Genomic DNA, 23056 nt, shown 5'->3' with positions numbered 1-23056 from the left:
CTGTTTTCCTGTTTATTACAAGCCACAAAGCTGTAAGCACCCTATTTTTAAGGAGAGGCTTGAAAGGCTGTCAGAAGTAAGGACTGAGGGTATACAGAAAAGCAAACCCTTCTCAGTTCTGCTGATAGTTTACACTGCACCATCGGGTACGTGGCTTCACCTGATTCTTAGATTAGAAAGTTGAAGTTGATCTGGGACCAGGTATCTCCAGCAGATTGGGGTGCGAGTGCTATGGTTTGAGAGCTGAGACAGCAGTCTCTCACAGTTCCTGTTCCTGTTGTTTCAGTTTGTATTGTCTGGAGATGGAAATCACATGAATCAAGACAAGAGTTAAATGAAAGAATGTTGGTACGAAAGAGCTGTGGCTTTCTGCCATGGTCTTAGTTAACTATAATTTTGCGGTGATACACTGTTTAAAGAGTTGGTATTGTTTTAACAATTCCTGCAATCGCTGCAGCTGTCTACTCAAGGAGATGCCAGCCAGGTGATTGGACCACTCACAGAAGGGCAGAGGAGGAACGTGGCTGTAGTTAATTCACTATACAAACTGCACCAATCGGTTATGAAGGTAGGCTTACTTTGGTATTTCTCTTCTTGCCATCATGTTAACTTGTTTGCTCTGTTGTATGCCTATTCTCCCATTAGCTGATGAGAACCCTGACAAATACAGGGCAATTTGGGGTTAAGAGCTGCACCTTGCTATGCATTTGTACAACTCTCTGTGACTTCTTAGCCCTTGTAAGTACCACTGTATAATAAATTGTCCATATTAGAAGAGGAGTGAAAGATGTGTTTATAGAAATTAATCACATCTCACAGTCTGTTTTGTGAGCCTAAACAATTGAACCCATTCATAGAATCATAGAATCATAGAATCATTAAGGTTGGAAAAGACCTCAAGGATCATCAAGTCCAACCCAACACCACCTAACTCACTAAACCATGTCCCTAAGCACCACATCTACATGTTTCTTGAACACCTCCAGGGATGGTGACTCCACCACTCCCCTGGGCAGCCTGTTCCAATGCCTGATCACTCTTTCAGTGAAGAAATTTTTCCCAATATCCAGCCTAAACCTTCCCTGGTGTAACTTGAGGCCATTTCCTCTTGTCCTGTCACTTGTTACTTTAGAGAAGAGGCCAGCACCCACCTCACTACACCCTCCTTTCTGTTTTTTTCTTACCAAGTAAGGTCTGTCTTTGTATCAGTCATCCTGATAGCCCTGGTCTGCATCTGCCCCAGCCCAAGGTTATTTTTCCAAAAAGACCCTCACTGCTTTCCCACGATTGTGGCCAAACTGAAAAGGGGAAGGAAAGGGTGAAATAAGGAAAAGCAGCACCTCACAAATATCTGTGTGCATTGTTGCTGCGACCAAAGTCTGGCCTGAAAATGTTTTCAGGACTAAGCACAGATATGAATAATTCCAATTTGCTGGCTCAGTGATGCCAATGGTTACACAGTTTGTAAATTAAAACAGATATAGTGGTAGCTGTAGTTAATTCTGTTTAAATCCTAGCCTGATTAGAAACAAGATCATGAGTATTCCTGACTGTGGATATGTTTAAAGAATGTTAAAACTGCTAAAAAACCTACAAAATTTGCTTGGATTTTGCAAACAGATGGTAGATCAACTTTTAAGTCTGCTTTCTCTGATGTATTTAGTAATGAACCTCATGTGCCTTAGTGTTGGAGGGAGATCTGATATGATTCAGTCTTTGAGTTCAGTACTTCTCTGGCTTAGAAATACTATTGTATAGCATGTTCATAGCTGCAAGGAAATTGGTAGAATATTCCTCAGATCATTCCTTGACTTTCAATTCTAATATTGCTGTAGCTGTACATAAACAGCTATTTAACGTGTAGTTATAATAGTCATAGTACTGAAAAAGAACAACCGTTCTTTCAAGCATTTGCTGTAGAGTTGCTTGTATAGTTCTCCATAAATTCTGTACTTAGCAGTGGGAGAATACACCACTTATTTTTATTCTGATTCTGTTTACCCTTCAGCTAAATTTCAGTTGAACTCAACTGAATCACTTCTTGGCCAAGGCAGAGGCAGAGTCCACAGGAAATCTGAGAGCAAAGGACTGGTACTGGTGCATTTTATACGCTGTCTGTATAAAACACATCTATACCTGTGTAAATCACTCACCAATAAGAATAACTTAGTCTGTTTTTAAATTAAATTAAATGTTATGGATTCAAATAATTTGTTGAATGTTGACTATTAACAATTACTTTAAAATTTTTAGGTCATTACCAATCAGAACTCATTTCCAGCAGCCGCTGAGCAAGCAGTCACAACTGCCTTAAAGGTAATGGGATGTCCATACGCTGCAGGGTTAGGGCTGAGCTTTGCTTTGTTCATTACACTTACAATGGGTGCTTATTTTCCCAGGCATTATTTTGTGTCAGTATACGTTAGTCAAAAGTATACAAATATTCTGAAATTTGTATTTTGTTATATCTGCAGCTACATATATGTTTCGTGTGCTAAATCACTGCCTGAGTAGCATTTGTATTCAAGAATATTCTCATAATGGTTGGAACACAGATGTCATCTGACTGTGAAAATAAATGTTTTTCTCTGCAGCATTCACACAGCAATAACTTACCTCCTTACACCCCTGACACACACATAAAATTATGGTCTTTACGCTACCCGGTGCTTTACTGGGGGGTGATGTGGATGGCTGTGCAGCCCTCTGTGGATGACAGCTATCCACATCCATCCTGCTGTGCACTAATCTGGGAGGGGCTGTGTGCAGAGAAATGGAGGGCAGCTTGCGTGTCTGGGGAATAAATGGCTGAAGGAAGTGTGTGCACCAAAACATGTACGTCTACATTTTTTTAATGCCAGATTGTTGTGCACCTTTTTGAAGGAAAGCCTTACATAGAAGTAGTAAACAGCCTTATTTCTGTTACTTTACTGGTAAAATCAATTAAAGAGAAATGTTATCTCAGACTTTTGTCCTTCCATTTTGCAGTTTCTAATGCAGAATAATAAAAAGCACTGTTGAAATAAACTGTTTGTCAAGGTATTTTGAGGTGTTGAAATGCAAATACTACTAGTTTCAGTTTCTTTACTTCTGCTTTTTTTCTTATTCTATTTTAGGCAGTCTATGATCTAATGGGTAGTGCTGTTCAACCGTTACTGAACTCTGTAGGAGATTCAGTAGAAGCTATTATCATCACAATGCACCAGGAAGATTTTTCTGGGTAACTAGAAATATTTTTTAAATTTACCATTGCTTTAGTAAGATGTCCTGCATATGCATAATAGATTGTTATTGCCACAATGTCCTTGGAGCAAGAGCACTTGTTTGTTGAGGGGAAGGCAATGCTTTATGGTCAGTGAACACAGAAAGCAGAATTACACCTATCTATTGAAACAAATTAATCAGGTAGCATCTGTATTCTTCCCCCCCCCCTTTTTTTTTTTTAATATCTGTTGAGTAAAATTCATTTTAAATAGAAAAATAAAGCCAAGCAGAGGCCATTTTTCTTCTTAAAAACACCATTTTTTTTCTGTCAAAAACTTAGTTTTGTGGGCAGTCTTCAGAACTGTCAATATTCTTGTTTCTCAAAATAGAGCATATAATCTCTGATTCAAAATTATGCAGAAATTTTTCTAAGGTATTATTGAATATGAAATGGTTCAAAAAATCTTTTTACTGAAAGCTCAGATTTAGTGTATTATGCTATTTTCCCATAACATTTTAATTAAAATTTCCACTATTCTTTATCTTCATTTAAGATCTTGAGTCTTATCTATAATTGAGACTTCCTTCATGAGCACATTATTTTGGTTGTTATCTCTGTTCTGACATTGCTTATGTCATCATCAGATGTCCTGGATTGTGTCTTGGAAATTCACTAAAAAAAGACTATATTTTCAGATGTGTTTTAAATTTTCCTTTTGGCTTTTTTTTTCCTAAACAATATTTTACCCTCTCCGTCTTTCTTTTGCCACCACTAGCAAAATACCCCTCTAGGTGGATAAACTGATTCCAGCCAAAGGTTTTGTTAGGTAGGCTCTATGCTCAGGTTCTTGAGTTTGGAAGAGCTCTTTTGCCTGAGTGGGGCTCAAAGAAATAAGTGATTCATTTCTGTGTTCTGTAGCTTCTGTGCTGCTTCTGTGATAATTAGGTTGACTTTTTAATCCTGGGTTTGGAGCAATCTAGGAAACTAATTCTATACAGAGAACAGTTTTGGAATAGACTAGACTAGTAACCCTGTGACATGTGCTTGTATTTTCTGATCTATTATTAGAGTTTCAAATCAACAGCTAGGATGTTTAAATTTAGGGGCTGGATTTGAGGTTAGGCTCCAAACTGGTGTAGGCTCTGCAAGTTTGGTAGGAGTGGGGTGATTTCCTTTATCTTGTTAGGGTGGGAATGGCTAATAAAGAGATATTTTTTTGACTACAGTTTCAGAGAGAGCTACATGCTCTTTATTCTGAGCAGAAATGAGACTCTACAACTCATGCCATGACTTCAGGGGCAGGAAAAAAATTTAATAAGAATCCAATAGTTTTTTGATGTGTTTTAAAGATTAATTTATCTGTCTCCATTTCTTTTTTCTTTTTTTTTTTTTTTTTTCAGATCATTATCCAGCTCAGGAAAACCAGATGTCCCTTGTTCTCTGTACATGAAAGAACTACAGGGTTTTATAGCAAGAGTCATGAATGACTACTTCAGACATTTTGAGTGTTTTGACTTTGTCTTTGAGAACACCGAAGCCATAGCTCAAAGAGCAATTGAACTTTTCATGCGCAATGCCAGTCTAATAAGGCCCCTTGGTGAAGGTGGGAAGATGCGACTTGCAGCGGATTTTGCGCAGGTACCCTTAGTGCTTATTTCTGCTTTTTGCTGTTACTTCACTGTGTTCACTGAAGAGTATAAATACTTTTGTCCTCATCGAAGTATAAACAGGCAGTTGTAGAGATCGGTGCATTCCAGTTCTACGCACCCTCTCCGATGAGATACTGAATCCTGAGAAATGCATCCACTAAGTAGTTGAAGATCCCTCATTACCGTAAGGCACATTCAGGGAGGTCTGACAGCTTCCTATCAACTGACTGTTGCATTTAAATGCAGCTGTGTCTTGACATTTTATCCCACCTGTCTGACCTCTTCGGTACGTCCGTCATTTGCCACCATTCATTCACTTCATTCTTCCTCTCTCTTCTAATGGAATGGTGTGTCACTTTCTTAATCACTTTGTATATCACAGTGCCCACAGTGGTTAATCGCTAATGCAGCTGCCTTGCAGTGGAGGAGACAAGCTAAAGAAATGCTAATATCCCCTGGAAGAACTGCCCTTTTGGGAACAGAAGGGCAGTTTTCTTGCAGGATTCTCTTCATGACCCGATTGACTTACCTGCCTCTCAGCCTTACCTGCCTCTCAGCCTTACCTAGCTCTTATACAGGACTAAAACACAAACCAAAATGCCAGATTAATATCCACTACTCGTCTGCATTATCTACAATATTCAAATTTAATTTATCAGTAGTAACACTGAGTGATTAACTTGCCAAAGAATAGAGGCATCCACTAGATTGGTGCAGGGGTCCCAGTTATTACTATCCCAGCAGTAAAGGGAGTTAGCACCAGATGTCTGCATACTGAGCGCTGCTTTTGCCTGGTGGGTAACCGAGGTAGGAGAGGAAGGCAGGGAGGGGAGGAATCATTGCCATCTCTGCTCCTGCTTGTGGTGGCTTTGTATCTTTTGCCTGTGAGTTACATACTCCTGAGTAAGTTTTTGTAGTCATTACTCAATGATCTTTCGAGGTCCCTTCCAATCTCTAACATTCTGTGATTCTGTGAAATCAGCCTTTAACCATAGAAGTCAAGGGCAAGTTTTGAACTGCTTTTAGTGGGAAGGTTCTGTTCCCTTGTCTGTTTTGAAGACAGTGACATAAAATTGGAGAACAAAGGATGCTTGACTTCTCTGGAAGGAATACAGTTAATTTTTTGTAATTTATGCTGCAGCACTGAAGTCATATAAATTTGGGAAGTATCTTCACCTAATTCTACAGTAAAAAACATCTGATCTAAGGACATATTACAATAATACTAAAAATATCACTTGCTTATCTTTTTTAAACAGTTATTTTTCTCATTCTGTCATGGGCTGCCTTTTAAGTGAAAACCGAAGGTATGTTTTCATCTGAATGTAGGTAGATTTACATGTTTTTCCCCACTGTGCTGAGTATAACTCCTGAACAGACAACTGTGTGAAAATAAATGTTCCGATTTCTCTTCTTTTGTATTGTGGAAGAAAATAAAACTTAGGTTTTGAATTAATACTTGCCTTCTGCCTTCAACTGTTGCTGCATCTGGGGGCTGTTTTCTGTTTTTCTAGTTTTCACAATGCACCATATTTTTGGCTTGTTTAAAAGTGGACTTAAGACAAGAACTGGCTGTGTCCAACCAGCCCCATACAGCCACCTCAGTGCTTACCCTCTGCCTTTGAGCATCTCTGCACAGAGCTCCTTAGGGTGTCCTGGGCTGCACAGGGGCTGTAGTATCCAGAATGGCCTGGATGCTATATCCTGTTGCTCAGGATAACAGGAAAAGAGCTGAAACATTTTGTATATCAAGGCTTCCTTATATCCATGTTTTCTGGGGTGTGTCTGCTTCCCTCAGAAACCTGGTGGTTTTGGGGAACATGCCTGCAACACCAGCTCCTGGTAGCCCCTGTGGGGAAGCTGTAGCTGCTCTGACCCAGCCAGGAGTCCTGGGCACGTTTGCTGAAATGTGGCTGTAATCCTGAGCAGGACTTGGTTTATTTCCATGCTCTTGTTCCCACAGCACCTGGCTTTGTTGAGGAAAAGACTTGATTCCTCCAAAGAGAATGGGAGTTTGCTCCTGCTCTGGGCTGAGGACAGCAAGGAGCAGGTATTTAGCTGAGCTGCTGGCTGATAGGAAGGATAAACTTTTCCAAATGGCCATAAATACTGTGTGCAGGGTTTTTTCAGTCCCAGGAAGGCACTGCATTGCTGGGCTAAAGCCAAACCCAAAGGAAAGAACCTTCCTGGAAAGACACTGTGTGTGTAGGAGGAAGGTTTGTTTATAAACCATTTTTACTTGGCCTCTGTCTTGTAGAGTCACTCTGAATTTTCTGTATTCAAAAAGGGTTACATGTTCCTGCTTAAAACTGGCTTTTGAGATTTAAAAGCCTTTTTGGTGTTTTGGGTTACTTGCAGGCAAAAGACCTGGGCAGAAATCTGTCCAGAAGCTTTGGTTAACTTGAGGTCCTATTAAAAACATGCATGCAGGAAGTCAAATAATATTGGGTTGAGTCAGATTTTGGGTATCTCATTAAATGTGCTTGTACGTGTTTCTTTCAGGGCACTAAGAGTTAGAGTTACAGCTGCCTGATCTGCAGCAGAATAGCTTTGGCTGAGAGTCAGATTTGAAAATTTTTGCACTACAAACGTGTTTGACAGATAAGTTGCCTCAAAATAGCAGGTGTCTACACAGAAGGGGGAAAACAGGCTTCAAGTTCTCTTCATTCAGAACTGGGTTCGGTGAGGTGCACAACAGCCAATTTTCTTGGGTAAGGCTCAGCTACTTATACAGTTAGGAATTATTGCTGTAATTCTGTTGAATTCTCTGTATTATCCTGTTTCCAGTGTCAGAATTGCATTTTGCTGTCTTGTGCATTACAGATATTTCAGCAATAAGACTAGTTGTGTGCTAGCGTGGCAGCTTTAAACAGAGGTATATGATAGGCTTGACATATGCCTGAATATCATTAATATGATTTCATGAAGATCAGTGCTTACAGGAACACAGAAACATTTTTAAGCCCTAGAAAATGTCTGCAATGCTGCAAGGTTATTATCACATACTGTGCTGTTCCCTGGGACTCTCGTTGTTTAAAATATTTCCAGTCTACAGGCTGAATTCACCTCTTTTCATGCTCTCAGTTTTTATGCAGGCAATTGCACAAAATTATTTTTTAGTTCACTCCTATAAACTCCTATGTCAGTTTGTTTTCATTTGTTTTTGTATTTTTAAGGTGACCATAATTCAGTATTCATGTATGTAATACCAAATTTCACTTTTTAATTCAGTACTAGTCAGACTGAAAAAAATATTCTCCTGGAGGCAAGCAAGCCAGCAAACCTTGGTGGTTTTTCAACATTTATGTTTCTGTGGAGTACCAGTTCTTCTCCAGAGGACCTTTTAACTTGCTTGGCATTCAGAGCTGTTACAGCACTTACACTTAAGCACGCTTTGGGATTGGTGACTTGTAGTTCAGGCCTTCCTAAAACCCAGTGGAAGTGCTGGACATTGCAGTAAAGAATGACATATAAGCACAATCAGTTGAGAAATTTATTTAGAAGAAATGAGGAATCTATAGTAATATTTGGCATGGAAATTAGTAGTCTGCTAAATAAAGTTTATAAGCTGATATAGGGAAGTAGCTGTTTATTAACAGCATTGAAATAAAACTAATCTAGAAATTGCAAAGACTAAGTAATCTTTATGCTTCATGGCATGAAGGCGTGACATGATTTCCCATCTTTTCATGGTACAGGTATATGTTTGGAGTGACATGTAAGGTGGGAGTTACTGTCTGTGCCAAGAACCCCATGTCATGTCATGACTATTACTTTCAGCCTTGTCGAGTGAACCGTTTTTATTGGTCCTGTTTGAGTTAATACTGTTCTATGTATACCTTCATATATTTCTTATCTAGGTGTGATTTATACTTGGGTTTTTTTGACATTGTTCAGTACTGCATTCAAACAGTTTTGATGGAGCATGGTTAATGCTGCCATCAACTCTTCAAGTCTTTATCAATAAATTACTGCAAAATGTTTTGGTTTTATTGAATTTTCCTAGAAAAATGTTTTTACTGTAGAAGTTGGCAGTGGTAAATTATAGTGCAGAAGAAATGTTTCTATTCGCCGGTTACCTTATGATCAAAATCTGGTTTCCCGATTCAATATGTGGCATTAAAAAAGGAAGAATATTAGGCATTTGGGTTTTTAAAAATGTAACCAGACTTGGTCATTTGATCGAACATGATGATAGTGTAAAAATGCTTGTTATAATTTTTCCTGAAAAATTTCCTTTCTAGTTTCTTACAGAGAAGCGAGAGAAGCAGGATGCTGTAATCACAGTTGTTCTCATAAGGACAGAAAATACTAAAGCTAAAATGCACTTAGTGTTTAATGCTCACTGTCTTACTGGAAGTAGGAATTATTTTCTAGTGTGTGATATTTTGGAGGTGTTACAGCTGAAGGATTTACTTAAACGTCAGCCATTTTGGAATTGCACGGGGGAGAAATCAACTTCCACATCCCTTCAGGGCCAGCATCTCATATAATAGTTCAGAGCTCTTCTGCTCCCTTGCTTGTTAAAGTATTCTCTCTCAGTGAACGGCTAGAAAAAAGCATTTTGAGTTAACATTTAAAAAGTTGGAATTCATCTTGGCCAGGAGGAAATATAATTGCTAAAAATTTAATGCTAAGATTTTCCAACTGAAAAAGCAGCTATTTAGTAATGAGAGATCTTGAAAATACCACAACAGGCACTAAACAATAACTTCACTATGGGGTTTTTTAAAGGGGTCTTCAATATATGTGCATTATCTGTATCTAGACTACGCATTAACTTCACCCTTGGGTTGCTGAACATAATCCAATTAGAGAAGCCAGCTGTATGATGTATTTTTTACAATATGGCTAGCCAGTGAATAGTTCAACAGATAATTGACCACCTAGCCATGGGCTATGTCAGGATCACATGAGAATAAAAGATAATATAGACTTTTTGGGCTTAGAGAGCAAGAATGATTGAGAAGAAGCATATGCTGGGCAGGAGCCTGCCACTGTGTTCTGCAAAGCATAACAAAATAACATGAATAAATAATCGAAAAGGAATGGGTTTTGAACAAAGTTAGAAGAAACGAGGCAGAGTCATTAGACCTTCTTCCGTTCGAGCTGTCCCTTCCTTTTCGGCACTTCCTGCTGCTTCTCTTGGATCCTGTGTTAGTGATTATCTCACATTAGCCGATCAAGCCTCTGTGGTTGCAGATTACTCATTGGGCGCCTGATTTATCACTGAATTTAACCTGGATATCTGGATTTTCAAATATTCAGTTCTGGGAGAGAAATTTGGAAAAGAAACAAGAATTACTACTCATCTGTTCATGTGTCAAGCCCGTAGGATGTGGCTGTATGAAAGGCCTTGCACACACAACACAAATACGGCTTGCAGACAGCCAAAACCTTCACCCAATCTGTAAAAGCTCACCCAAATGCTTTGGAAACTGTAGCTGTGTGTCATAGCAAAAGCTGCTACAGTATAAACATGCTGCATGAATCAACAGTTGATGCAGCTTCAGGTGATGACAGGTAGCAAAACCGAGAAGTGATGTACGCTCAATCCTCTGCCCAATTCCAGCACCTTAAAAACAGCAGCTGTTCCCAGCCGAATGATTCCTCCCCAGCACCTGCTCCCAGGCCAGCAGTGTTGGCCGGCCAGCATGATGCGCAGCAAAGACACAAAACCCTGCTCAGGGGGCCTGCAGAAATGAATGTAACAGCAGAAAGATGCTGTAGCATCTCACTACATCATTGGGCTCAGATAAACAGCTAAAATTCAAGTCAAGGAGACAATATTAGTTGTTATGTGGAGTATAGTTTTTATTGGAGAGATTGGGTTATAACACATAGCAGACAAGTGTTGTAAATTAAAAATAAAGTTTCTGTGGTTTATGTACATTTTTATCACATTAGTTTTCACTCATTGCCACTCTTCATGAGTCAATTTGAGATGGTATAGTATGCTGCAAAGCCTAAAAACAATTTTTTTCTTTGGCAACTAGTACTTCACGAATCAACCATCTGCTGACATTAAATCTATCTAGTTCTATCAGTACTAATAATTTCCTACAGTGAATAAAGGTTGAAGATGAAGTAACAGAATTTTCCAAAGTAAATTTCATTCTTTAGTACTTGAGACTAAAAGTGTTGATCTATGGAAACTGTCAAGTATGTTCAAGAGAAATAATTTAAATTTGTTTTAATAAGGAATTGGTTAAGCTGTAGAAAGTTTCACTTACATCTCATTACATCATATTTTGTTTCAGGAGTGAAACAATCATTTAAAACTTATTAAGCAAAATTACATTTTGCTGTGCTGGGATTTCTTTCTCCTCATGAGTACAGTTTGATCCATGCATCTCTGTTTCCACAAGTCAGACTGGCAGTTTGTTGCCTGTTATCAAATTCTCTAAAGCCCTTAAAAGAATTATCTGCTCTCTGGTTCTTCACAGCTACAAGCTCACGGTTCCCACCAGAGCTGGGACACCAGCTCCTGCAGGGTATCAGTTACTTCCAGCTGCCCCTAGCCAATACTGGTGCCTGAAAAACGCTCTGAAAAAAATCAGTCTTGCGCCCATTTGTTTTATAGGGGCTGTAGGGTTCTTGTATCAGGATGCAGCAAAGCCTCCTTGATTAGCTCCTCTTTTCAGCCACTTGCCTGATCCTGTGCAGCACTCTGGCTTCTTGGCTCCCAGACATGCTCAGAAGTATCCCGGGGACCTGGAGAAACAACATGCTGAACTTGATGTAAGCTTCATCGTAGTGTGGAGTTGGAGCACCTCCCTGCAGGAGAGCTCCCCAGGGAGAACCTGCCTGTCCAGGGAGCGCACACTCAACCTCGCTGCCTTCTGCGGCCGATTCACCTGTGGTACAGGGGCTGACGACTCCTCCTCGAGCGTGGGGAGGTTGGCTTCCCATGGTGTGCCTTTTGTGCTGTCTTGTGGATAGTGTACTTGCTCAGGAACCACAGAGCTGGGCTGCACCTGCTCTCCAGCCTAAGAAACAGGAACCCTTGTGGCTGCATGTGGGAGAGGTGACCTGGCCCTCAGGCTGCGAGGGTTGGGAGGGGACGGGGCAGGGATCCCACCCAGCTGTGGGAAAGGGCCAGTTCATAGCCTAGGCTAGAGGATTTGAGGGCCAGGAGGGAGCCTGGCTGTTACCCAGAGCTGGAGCGTTGTCTGAAAGCAGAAGACAAAGATCCTTATTTCCTCTTCCTGGATTTTTATTCACTTTTTGCTTCTGCGAGTTTCTTCTCAATATAAAGTGCAGATTTCAAACAACCTGGAAGTGCTTGATGTGGGGCATGTACTCCAAGGTTTCTAGGCTTGGGGAGTGGGTTTCCAGTGCCTGTAAGCTGGCTTTCCCCATCACCTGTCAGAGGTGCCCTCCTCACCTTGCCTGCAGAGGAAGCGTCGGTGCCAGGGCTAGACCTTCTGGATTTCCCAGCTGTGTCTGATTGAGTGTCACGTAGGTGGCTACTCCTGTGTCATGACCCACCTGACCTATATTAGATGTGTGCCTCAGGGAGTGGCTGTTTCTCTCTATTGAGTATGGAGAGAACCTGTAGATGTTGAGAAGTAGGTGAGATGACTCCCATCCTGCCACATGCTTTTTAAGATGGGTGCCTGAAGTGTATGGTCTTGATTGAACAGGTTGCCCAGAGAAGCTGTGGATGCCCCATCCCTGGAGGTGATCAAGGCCAGGCTGGATGAGGCTTTGAGCAACCTGGTCTAGTGGAGGGTGTCCCTGTCCATGGCAGGGGGGTTGGAACTTGATGATCTTTAAGGTCCTTTCCAACCCAAACCATTCTATGATTCTATGATTTCATTAATGGCTAATTTAATTGCTTCTGGTTTTAGATTAATTATGGCATCGTAGTTCACCACACCATCATTCTTGTTTATGCTGGAACCCCAGCGTAGTTACGTGCTCTTGGTGAAGCTGGTGGCCCAGCAGCCAGCTCTGTCCAAGGAAGTGCGACAGCTGGAAAGAGTAATAGTATTAAAGGCTTCACTGTAAATAGCATCTTACCACAAATGCTTTGAAACTCGTTCAGCAGTGTTACTTAACTGGGAAGTTCATTGTATGGTGTTTTTGATCTTGTTACTTATTTTAGCTTTTGTCCTTTGAAACTTAGCTCAATTGTGCATTATGTGGAAATCAGTCTGAATAGTCTTTCAAATTTAGGATTTTAAAAAACGTACTTGGAGAATAAAGATTTCATTCTTCTGTTGACTGACACTTCAGGAATGCAAAAAATAAATATTTAATTCATGTTTGGATAAAATTACCTATGGGATTTTTTTGAGTGGTGGTGTTTGTATTAGTGTGCATATTAACTGAAATTTTGCCATGTAATGTTCATGTTCAGTCTGGGATCTGGAAGTGCAATTGTTCTTTCTCACTTCTGTGTCCTCACTGTTAATAAAGAGCCTGTGACAGAATTTAGTCTCACGTGAATAATGTAAAAACTCAAATGGAGCCTGGCTCTTGTTTGAAAAGGCAGGTGAGCTCCGTACTGCTTAAAAAACAGAGAGTTTTAAAAAATTGTTTGTTTTTAAAGATGGCTGCTGTAACTCAGAGACCAAACAGTATGAAAATAATGCTTTTACTGATGCTTTTTTGCCTGTGATTCCATATGACACTGTGGCAATAGGTCCCAGCTACCTTCTGTCTAATCTGCATAGGTTTTGTGCCCCAGAATTTGGGGCTGAGTATTCAAGAAGGAAATCACTTAAACCTTGTCCTTCACCAAAGTACAGGGTGCCTAGCTGAAACAGGTATGCTCTCTTACTGCGGTAGGAGTGGTTTGTGGAAACCTGCCTAGATTTGCTTTCTTCCCAGGCTGAGATCAGATTTTTGGCTTATTGATGTAAATGCTTCATCATGAAACTCATCACTAATAAAATAAGCCTGCTGCAAGGAACAAAGCTTCAGTCTCAGAAAGCTGAAGAGAGCCCTTCTGCCCTTAACCATGGACTGTTGCTATCGTTTGTCATGGGATGCTTACTGTGTTGCCAAGAATAAGGCAAAAGTCTTGGCTTGGGCAATGCACTATGAAAGGAAAGAATAGCTTCTTGTCTCACATGCAGCCACCAGTGAGAAGTTGATGATTTGGTCTGCAAGTCTGGAGTATTGCTTAAAAGCAGGCTACTTCAATACTGAGTTTTATCTAATCTAATTCAAATTGAAATGTTTGTTTTTATAGATGGAGTTAGCAGTAGCACCTCTATGTCGGCGAGTCTCTGACCTAGGAAAATCTTACAGACAGCTGAGGTCATTCAGGTGAGTTGCAATTGCAGGAACTAGCAATTGGCAGTATGACCAAACTGTATTTCAAAACTGATTTATTGCCTTGTGTTAGTTCAGATTGAACAGAGAGCTTTTTTGGCAACACCCACCTGCAAATTAGAAATAGATTAAAGTTCTTTTAAATTTTATGTGGAGTATAACTATGATTTAACCATCTTTGTCATGCAAATGTTGCCTAAATTGTATTTTTTTTGTGTTGCTTTCAGTGCAACTTCTGTATGACAATGAGTTCTATAGTTACCTTAAGTGCTTTCATTGAAATATTAAATTTACAGTCCTGTGTTGTTTCATTACAGTAGGCAACTTCTGTAAATTTTTACAAACTGAACCTCTGTTGAAAACCTAAGATGCAGGCTAGCGGAAAAAAATCAGATTATTCTATTCTAATGTAGTATTGCCACCATATAGGCATTTTTCTAATGCATAAGATAAGCTTTTTCTTTCTTTCACAAGTATATTGTTACATTTTTCCAGACCACTGCTGTTCCAGACCAGTGAGCATATTGCCAGTAGCCCAGCTCTGGGAGAGGTTATTCCATTCAGCATTATTCTTCAGTTCTTGTTTACAAGAGCACCACCAGAGTTAAAATCACCCTTCCAGGTAATGAGATCAACCTGTCTTTCCTTTTGAGATGGCCTAAGGAGGAATGAACATTGTAGTTCACCCTAGTTATTTTAGTTAAAAGGTATTCAAGCTCATACTTTATATGGTTTGTTGGCTTTTGTTTTTATTGTGGCAAAGGTGTTATGGTCATTGACTTTGTATTTTGATTATTTATCAGTAGGAAAATGATAACCTGATTTTAAATAGCCTCTCAATTTTTTAATATTCTGTCAGCTCACAGAAGAAATTGCAGGTCTTATCCCAGACTGGAAATTGCCAGGATCCTGCTTGTGTAAGATGCAGGAAATCTAGATTCAAACCCCTGTCAGAACTGGGCAAACAGCTGATGTAGGAGATCACCTCTGAGTCCCCAGATAACATGTTGGGAGATTTTTGTTAATTGTCTCTGATTCCTTAACTCATTCTGCATCACTGCAGTATTATGAGAGCCTCATGTGGCCTTCATTTATGTCATATTTGATTCTGAAATTTGTGTTTCCTTTTTCACATTTATGTGTAATTGGTGTTTTTTGTGTTTCTCTGTATTAGAGGGCTGAGTGGTCCATTGCCCGCTACTCCCAGTGGCTTGATGATCATCCATCTGAAAAAGACAGGCTTGCTCTCATACGGTAAAAATCATGCTGCTTTCTTTTTGCAAGGGCACGTAGTGATAAGACAAAGGGTAATGGCTTTAAACTGAAAGAGGGCAGATTTAGATTAGATATAAGGAAGAAATTTTTCACTATGAGGGTGGTGAGGCACTGGAACAGGTTGCCCAGAGAAGCTGTGGATGCCCCATCCCTGGAGGTGTTCAAGGCCAGGCTGGATGAGGCTTTGAGAAACCTGATCTAGTGGAGGGTGTCCCTGCCCATGGCAGGGGGGTTGGAACTTGATGGTCTTTAAGGTCCTTTCCAACCCAAACCATTCTGAGATTCTGTGATTCCATGATTTATTATAATGGCTCAGTAACTTATCTGTGCACCCGGACTGGTCTTGAAAATTAAAAAAATGTAGATCTATCACAAATATCATTACCTTCTCTCCACTCATGGGATGAGTTATAGAATGGGAGAATATATAAACAGAACGCTCTCCTCCGTCACCCCATACCCAAACTCTCCAGTTGGAAGGAGCACATGATCCTCTTCCAAAAGTAGGAAACCACGCACAATGATGGTTTAAATTAATACCGTGCGTTAGCAAAACTGCCTCTCTTCACTGTTGGAAAGTCAGGACTGTAGCTGTTCTGTCTTCTTTATCAGGAAAGAGAAGCTTTGGAAGCTTAAACAATGAAAATATAGGTAGAAAGTTAGAAATGGAAGACCCTTTTTACACCCCTGTAATGTTATTCTTCAGGAAATCAGATCGGGATCTTTAGGAAGTGTTAATTACATTAGATTTTTTTAAATCTTCCTGGCATAGATGACTTCATAGTTAAATACTATTTTGCATCTTAAAATGTTAGGAAAAGTTATGAACAGTCTTGTTTTTCAAAACAAGCAGATTTTTAAAGTATGTTAGAGAGAACAGATGCGTTATATGAACATGACAGAGCCAGCATAAGGATCATCTGCATTCGAGGCTCGGATGATCATTTGGCTCCTAACACCCTAACTCTTCCAGCCACCTTCTTGATGTCCTGTCCTGACCTCAATGTCACCCACTCCAGTGGCATGGGAGAGGTTGTCACGCACAGCTGTGCCAGGCTCCATCCAGCCTGGGAGCCAACTCTGTCCTTGCACTTGTGTGCATGGATGTTGCCAGCTTTTGCTGGAAGCAGAAAAGATGACTTTTAAGTTCCAGCCAGCAGTAGTTGTGCTTGAAAAAATCAACTATTATCTGTCCACACTTTTACAGCAGCCAAGAGGAGTCTGTTACAAATATTTACAGTTCTTGAAGCTGATAGCACCATATAGTCCAGTGTAGTGCTCGGGACAATTAAGGCAATACTAGTTGATCACCAGTAGATGTTAGTAGGATTTATTTCCAAAATGCTAAAATGCGAACCGTGTCTCTTCATGTGTTTTGAAAGAGTATTTTTTGAAAATCATACGTTAATCTAGTTTGGCTACAAAACTAGTTTTTCTTGAATCTCAACCCATCATACCTTGAATTACAGGGGAATGGATAATAGGTACAGGGCTGATACAGCTGTATAAGTAACTTAGTTATGAATATTTTTTGTTGTAAGTTCTGTAGTGTTAGTACTGGCAAAACTAACAATGTTGAATTTCAGATGTATTAGGGAAAGCCAAGAATGCAAATCATTTGAGAACTGATGGGATTTTGTTCTCTTCAGTCCTTTCACACAAATTTGAAAATGCCATCCTTGAACTACAACACATTTATGTCTTTGCTTGCAATTAAATTTCATCCAGACTGATTCAGTTAATGAGCTTGCTAGTGGTCATGTTCAGACACTGATAAATTGCTCTGACCATGGAGGTATTAAGGGACAAGCCTTGGGACAAGGCCTTTAGGCAGAGAGTGTCATCCATTAGACCAAGTAGCATAGCTGGAATACTTAAGCTTTTCATTTCAATCCTTTCATTTAATTCTTTATTCATTTTGCATGAGATACCACTATTAAAATATTTTAATTTTGTTATCCCAAGAATCTGCTGCTGCAGGGTTATCACTTGGCAAAGTTATCACTTGAGCATTTTGCAGTGAGACTGTGGTCCTTTTGCTTTGCACTGTGGCGTGCTTGGACATTGCTTGGACATCTGTCCTCCCAGGGCATGATGTCCTCCCAGGGCATGGAGGGGGTAGCTTTGAAGATCTACCCTTCCCAAAGGCCTCTGCTGGCATTCCAGTGGCTCTTCCCTACTCTTGGTACACCAGAGCAAGGCTGTTTGTCACTGCCCGCGCTTGGCTGCTTCTCCATCCGTCCCCAGGCCCATCACTTGCAGGCGCCGCTCCTGCAGCCTTGCTGAGCCACATGAATCAGCTACACTGGGTTTGGCAAGCAGGCTCTTCCCTCGGGGGGTTTGGTTGGCAGCTCATGTAGCACTGTGTGTCTGGAGCAGAGTGGGGGCTAGCTGACCAGCGCTGGAATGCCATGAGTTACGGGGATGGCTCTCCTGTGCAGATATTGGTACCCTCTATAGGCAGTGCCGTATGCACTCGCCTTTTTCCCATCTCCTCTTGTGCTGTTGGTCATTGCTAAATAGTCTGTTATCCCTACGTCAGGCAGGCAGGCAAACGGCAGTCCCTAGGATGACCATGTTTCACTCGCATTTTCTTTAATACTCCATTAGAATATTTCTAAGCTTGCTCTCCATGTGTCTGTCATGAACCTAAGCTGAACTATAGGCGTCTTGCTCATTCATCTGCAGTCTTTATCAGTCACCCTCTTCCAGCTTTTTCTGCCTGTAGTTATTCGGCTCATTGAACCTTGGCTGTTTTGAGCCTTCAGATCCCCGCACTGACCTACATCAAGAAATTATCTTTACATTTGCTGCAACCTTGCAAATGGTAATTTTCTGCAACTTCCCTTTATAACAACTATGCGATTACTCTAGGGACGTGCTGCTTAGATATTAATTTACTTGTGTTGTCAGAATCCTTACAGCTTCATATTAACGCTAATTGCAGCACTTCTTCCGCTCTGCAGATCCTAAATGCTTCATGTGCAGTGTGGTGTTAATGTCATGAATTAGCAGCATTCTGAGCAGTTTTGTGAATTTCTTTCTGCTTGTACTCAGCATGAAGGGAGGGATTTACCTGGCCAGAGGTATATTGGCTAGACTTCCTTTATAGTCAACAGAAGAGAGACAGGCGCTGCTGGGGCTGATTCATCTCATCCTGAGGTATGTACCTAAAATAGGTCAGTTGCGTTGTGTCCTGAAAGCTCCATTTTCTCTGCTCAGTGAAGGGAGCGTGGGCTGGGACACGGGAGCTCTCTCAGGCAGACAGCTGCCCTGCAGGCAGTTAAAGTTAGGTGAGATGACCCTGCTGCGGGCATCCTCTCGGAGCAGGGATTGTGTTGAAAGGAGTGCTTCTTTTAGCAGCCAGGGCACTTTTTTCTTTTTCTTTCTAAATTAAGTTTGAAGATTCAACTTCTCTTCCATAAAAGAAACCTTCCTGTTAGATGTGGCAGGATTTGAGCCAGCCTGAAGGATAGTTCATCCACCCAAGGGCCGAATTCTGATCTTTTGCCATTCGGGTGTGGGTAAAACCCCCATTCAGGCTCACTGTTGCTAGAGCAGAGGTGCAAGCTGGGCCCAGTGAAGGGTTCATTTTCATAATGAGCGATGTCATGAGCCAGAGAGTGGCTCTGACCCACTACCCTGCCAGGGGCAGGGACAAATGCCAGCCTGGGGACCACCACGAAAGCCCCATCTGCGTTAGGCTCAGTCTCGCCAGGCGCGGCAGCTTTGCTGCAAGCAGCAGAGCCGTGCTGGGTGACTGCTCCGCTCTGCTGTGCCAGGCCAGCGGCAGCCACGCTGTGTGGCCGGAGGGGTGCGCGCCCGCCACGATGCCTGCGCCCGTGAGTGCTCCCCCGGCCAGCGCCAGGCCATTCCTAAAAACCCTCCATGTCACTTATTTACACTTGTCTGTCAGTGCACGGTTCCTTTGATCTCTTAATAAATAAACCGGAGATGTCTCTTGCTAATCTGTTGTCCTACAGATGATGCTGTCGGAGATTTTACTGTTCAGTTTTACAGTAACTTGTATAGCACTCGATTAAACAGATCTGGCGTCAGACAGATGTGCTCTTACACAGCATATTTTCCAGTTTCCTCTTTGCCCTGAAGTTTGCAGAGCAAACAGACTTTTAGTGAAACGCTAAAGAAAAGCCTGCCCTGCTGTCCTCCAGCGGCCCTGCTAGCTGATCAGGACGTGAGTACGCGGGGCAGTACCCCAGTACTGGACAGAATGATGATCCCTGCCTCTTCTGAAGCTTACAGTTTAAATCAGGCTCCATTTGACTGAGTCGGAGCCCAGGAGGGTAGCGCTATTATTCACAATTTCATATAAAATTAACTAATTAATTAGAGTAATTCTAAATTATACACATTAAGATCCCTTTAAGAACCGCAGCCCAAATCATGCACTTTTTTTTTTTCTTTTAACTGTAGATATAAATCTTCATGGGTTGAAATAACATTTTAAAAAAGAACTATCTGGGTCTTATATAACCAGCTTGTCCTGATTTCCAAGAAAGCTCATGTTTTTGCTCAAGCGAGTGAAGTAATTTAATAAGTGCTTTAAAATCCTTTTCCTTATGTGGGAGGGCATCTTAAACTTCGATTTTTTTTCCCTTACTTCTTATGGCATTAATATGCATTAATATATGCAGAAGATCCCACCAACCCTCTTTCCATAGCTCTCTTTTACAAACAATATTTGTAATGTATACCATAGCCTGTCTTTTAAAATAGAAACAGATTGCTGAACAGGTTTTATGTCCTTTATTAGACTGGAAGATGCTGAATTTAGGGCATTATTTAGTCTAATCCCTTCAAGAGTATGTTTTGTATATTACATAAACAGGGTTTCTTCCATCTTCTTAAAGATTGGTAATATAACTATAAATTACATCTTTTTATATGACAACAGCTGTGATCTCTTCTGTGCTAGAGACTTGATGATACTGCTTTCACCCATGATGCTGTTTATTTTTCCGTTACTACTTATGCACTAGTGTTTTTACAGTGTCCTCTACAGGAGCAAGCCTACCTTTTTTTAAGACAAGAGTTTAATGGTAAAACGGTGCTTCTGAATTGAATTCTGTACTGCCAGCATAGTTTACAGAAGCTCGTTTGAGCTAGAACCAGTGAAGTTTACAAAAATGTCATCATGAAATCTGTTATTTCAAGTGTTAACGTTGCTACTAAACTCACCTATCTCCCAAAATGAAGTACAGTCATGAAGGTACCAGATGCGTGCTGTTGCCCAGCACAGCCAGCCTCAGCTAAACTCTGGCTGCGTGCAGCAGCAACCATCCTGCTTTGCCGTAAGCAGCTTCCTGCACTGTCCGTATTTCTGTAAGTCACAGTCCTGAAATCCCACCCTTAAGACTTGGTAGCTGTCTTCAGAGACACAACATTCATGTCCCAACTGTGCTTCTGAAATCACATCTCCTTTATGACCATCGGTGCTTTTGGTTACCTCTCCCAACCCATTCCTCCCTCGCACTCTGAAGCAATCTCACCGTTACTCTCTGGACTCCAAACATCCTTTCTCCCTGGATTCCTTATTTCTGCTGTTTGGCTACTTGGACCTTTCATTATCAGCAATGCTGTTCCCAATAGGATGGGCAGGCTTGCTGGCCTGTCGCCATCATGTCGTTATCACGGGCAGCGATGCAGAGGAGAGTGCCCCAGAGACCTGACCAGAGCTTGACCGTGATTACGAGCTGTTCCATGGTCACCAGGCAGGGTGTGGATCTCCAGGTGGCTGCCTCTTGGCTCACAGCCTTTAGTGGCTGCAGCAGCGTTCCATCCTCTCACTCCGTGTGACGCCCCTCCAGCTGCTTTCCTAGACCTGCCCATGTGGGAGGCAGAGCGCTGTGGGTACGTGAAGCAGGTAGTTCTCTGGGCCAGGTCTGCTCTGGAGGTGCCCGTGTCCTCTGTCTGGTACTAGATGTTTCTCCCTGACTTGTTCATTCTCTTGGCACTGAAGTTCCCATCAGTTATTCCCCCAGGGTTACAGTGAAATCCCCACTGATGGGAGAGGCAGCATTTGCAAAATAATCTTCACAAGATTGAAGGCTGGCAAGTCAAGGGAGCCTGATGTGAATGTTGCATTTGGTGAGAAGTTGGTACTCACCGTGCCTTTGTCATGGGTTTGTCTCTTAGCGAAACTCTTACTGTCTTGAGAAGAACCAAGCTTTTGTTTTATCATTTCAGGTCAAGTTATTCATTATGAATTGCATTTTAACATTCAGCTTTAGGGTGTTTAAATACTGTATTGGAGATGCAAGCATGGGACATGGGAAAATAGTGAATGCATTTAGAGTATTGAGAAAGCTTTTATTTTCATTAATCTAAAACCGTATGAGTTCTGTTTTAGAAAAATGCTTGAGAATTCACCTGATAGTATTGATGGAGTAGTAATTACTGGTTGTCTGTTGAGCAGAAAAGAGAGTTAGTTAAGGTGCTTCCGGATGTTCATATTGATGAAGTTTGACTCTGTCAAGCCACAGTAAAAGAGCAAGCACAGCAGAAGAGAGCTGACAAAGATCAGCTTCTGTTGGCGGTTGGTCTCTGCTGGGCAGGAGAAGGGTCTGGGCAGTTCTGAGGCCACTGAACAATTTGCCAAGTTGCTTTTAGCTGCTTTTTGAGTTGTAAGAGGACAGCAGCTGCCACTGATGGAGTTGGTTTTGCCAGTTAAATCAGATTTTTTTGAGGTAGGAGAGAAGGAAAAAGATAAAAGCTGCTGGAAGGTGTGACAGCAGGACTCTAATACTGGTGTTTGGCACTTAGCATTGCCTAAATCTCATTCCCTCTTGTTTGATCTGATGGGAATAAGAGTCTGGCTGAGGATTATCAAGGGCTGACATTGAGTGGTTTTGGGAGCTGCTTTTAGGCTAAAGCTTCTCTCTTTCATCTGAAGGGATCTGGTTATCTCTGTCATCTTTTTCAAGGGCTTTTTCAAAGAAAGGAGACAAAGTCAGAAAGGGATAGCAGTGTTACCATCTGGATAATGGTGCCAACCCACAACTTCACCAAGAGGCGTCAGAGCTTTCTAAGTTAAGCAGGTCAATATGTTTTTTTCTATTTTCAGCTCTTGATGACTTCTAAAAACTATTTGGGCCCAACAAACTTTGGGGAGTGTATAGAGGAAAAGACAGGGACACTGCTGAGTGGAGGGGCAGAGATTCAGCAAGATGAATGGCAGTTACAGAAAACTGTCACAGGAGTTTCTTGACTGTCTTTTTAATACAAGGGCTGTTCTTTGTAGAAGGTAGCTAACATCTAACATGTTAATAACTGCTGACCAGAGCACTTGAGTGCTGACCTGTGTGAAAATGCGAGACACATCTGACTTCTGAAGGGTTTCCCCTCATCTTGATGGGAACCTTGAGCCTTCCCTGCCTGCATCTCCCACCCGCTGCTCAGCCTGCTCATCACGCGCTCTGCCCCTCATTGCCACGAGAGGCCACTTCATCTAAGCAGCACACTCACCTGCTGTCCCTTTCCCCCAGTCTCACTTCTCTTTATATCTTGGGATTTAAAACTTAAGTGCGGATGTGCCTGATCTCTCTGCAGTCCATCAGGCTGATGGCCTTTGCTGGGAGTGAGGTGAGCTGCACCCGAAGCACTTTGTGGCTGGGGGGGGTTT

General features: G+C 41.5%; 1 protein-coding gene across 1 annotated transcript in view; it reads left to right on the top strand.

Annotated features, from left to right (window-relative positions):
* The window catches only part of COG5 (component of oligomeric golgi complex 5), a gene marked incomplete at its 5' end in the record, with an annotated part of 44230 nt that overhangs the window by 18664 nt on the left and 2510 nt on the right, over positions 1-23056 (top strand). Inside the window, 7 exons of the mRNA XM_010074477.1 lie at positions 458-568; positions 2254-2316; positions 3117-3220; positions 4606-4843; positions 14057-14133; positions 14635-14761; positions 15314-15393. Coding sequence (XP_010072779.1) covers positions 458-568; positions 2254-2316; positions 3117-3220; positions 4606-4843; positions 14057-14133; positions 14635-14761; positions 15314-15393 — 800 coding nt within the window. The remainder of the gene's footprint in view (positions 1-457; positions 569-2253; positions 2317-3116; positions 3221-4605; positions 4844-14056; positions 14134-14634; positions 14762-15313; positions 15394-23056) is intronic.

The sequence above is a fragment of the Pterocles gutturalis genome, unplaced genomic scaffold, assembly GCF_000699245.1.
Source record: "Pterocles gutturalis isolate BGI_N339 unplaced genomic scaffold, ASM69924v1 scaffold22317, whole genome shotgun sequence".
In the NCBI taxonomy this organism is placed as follows: domain Eukaryota; kingdom Metazoa; phylum Chordata; class Aves; order Pterocliformes; family Pteroclidae; genus Pterocles; species Pterocles gutturalis.
This window is presented reverse-complemented; position numbering and strand designations above follow the sequence as displayed.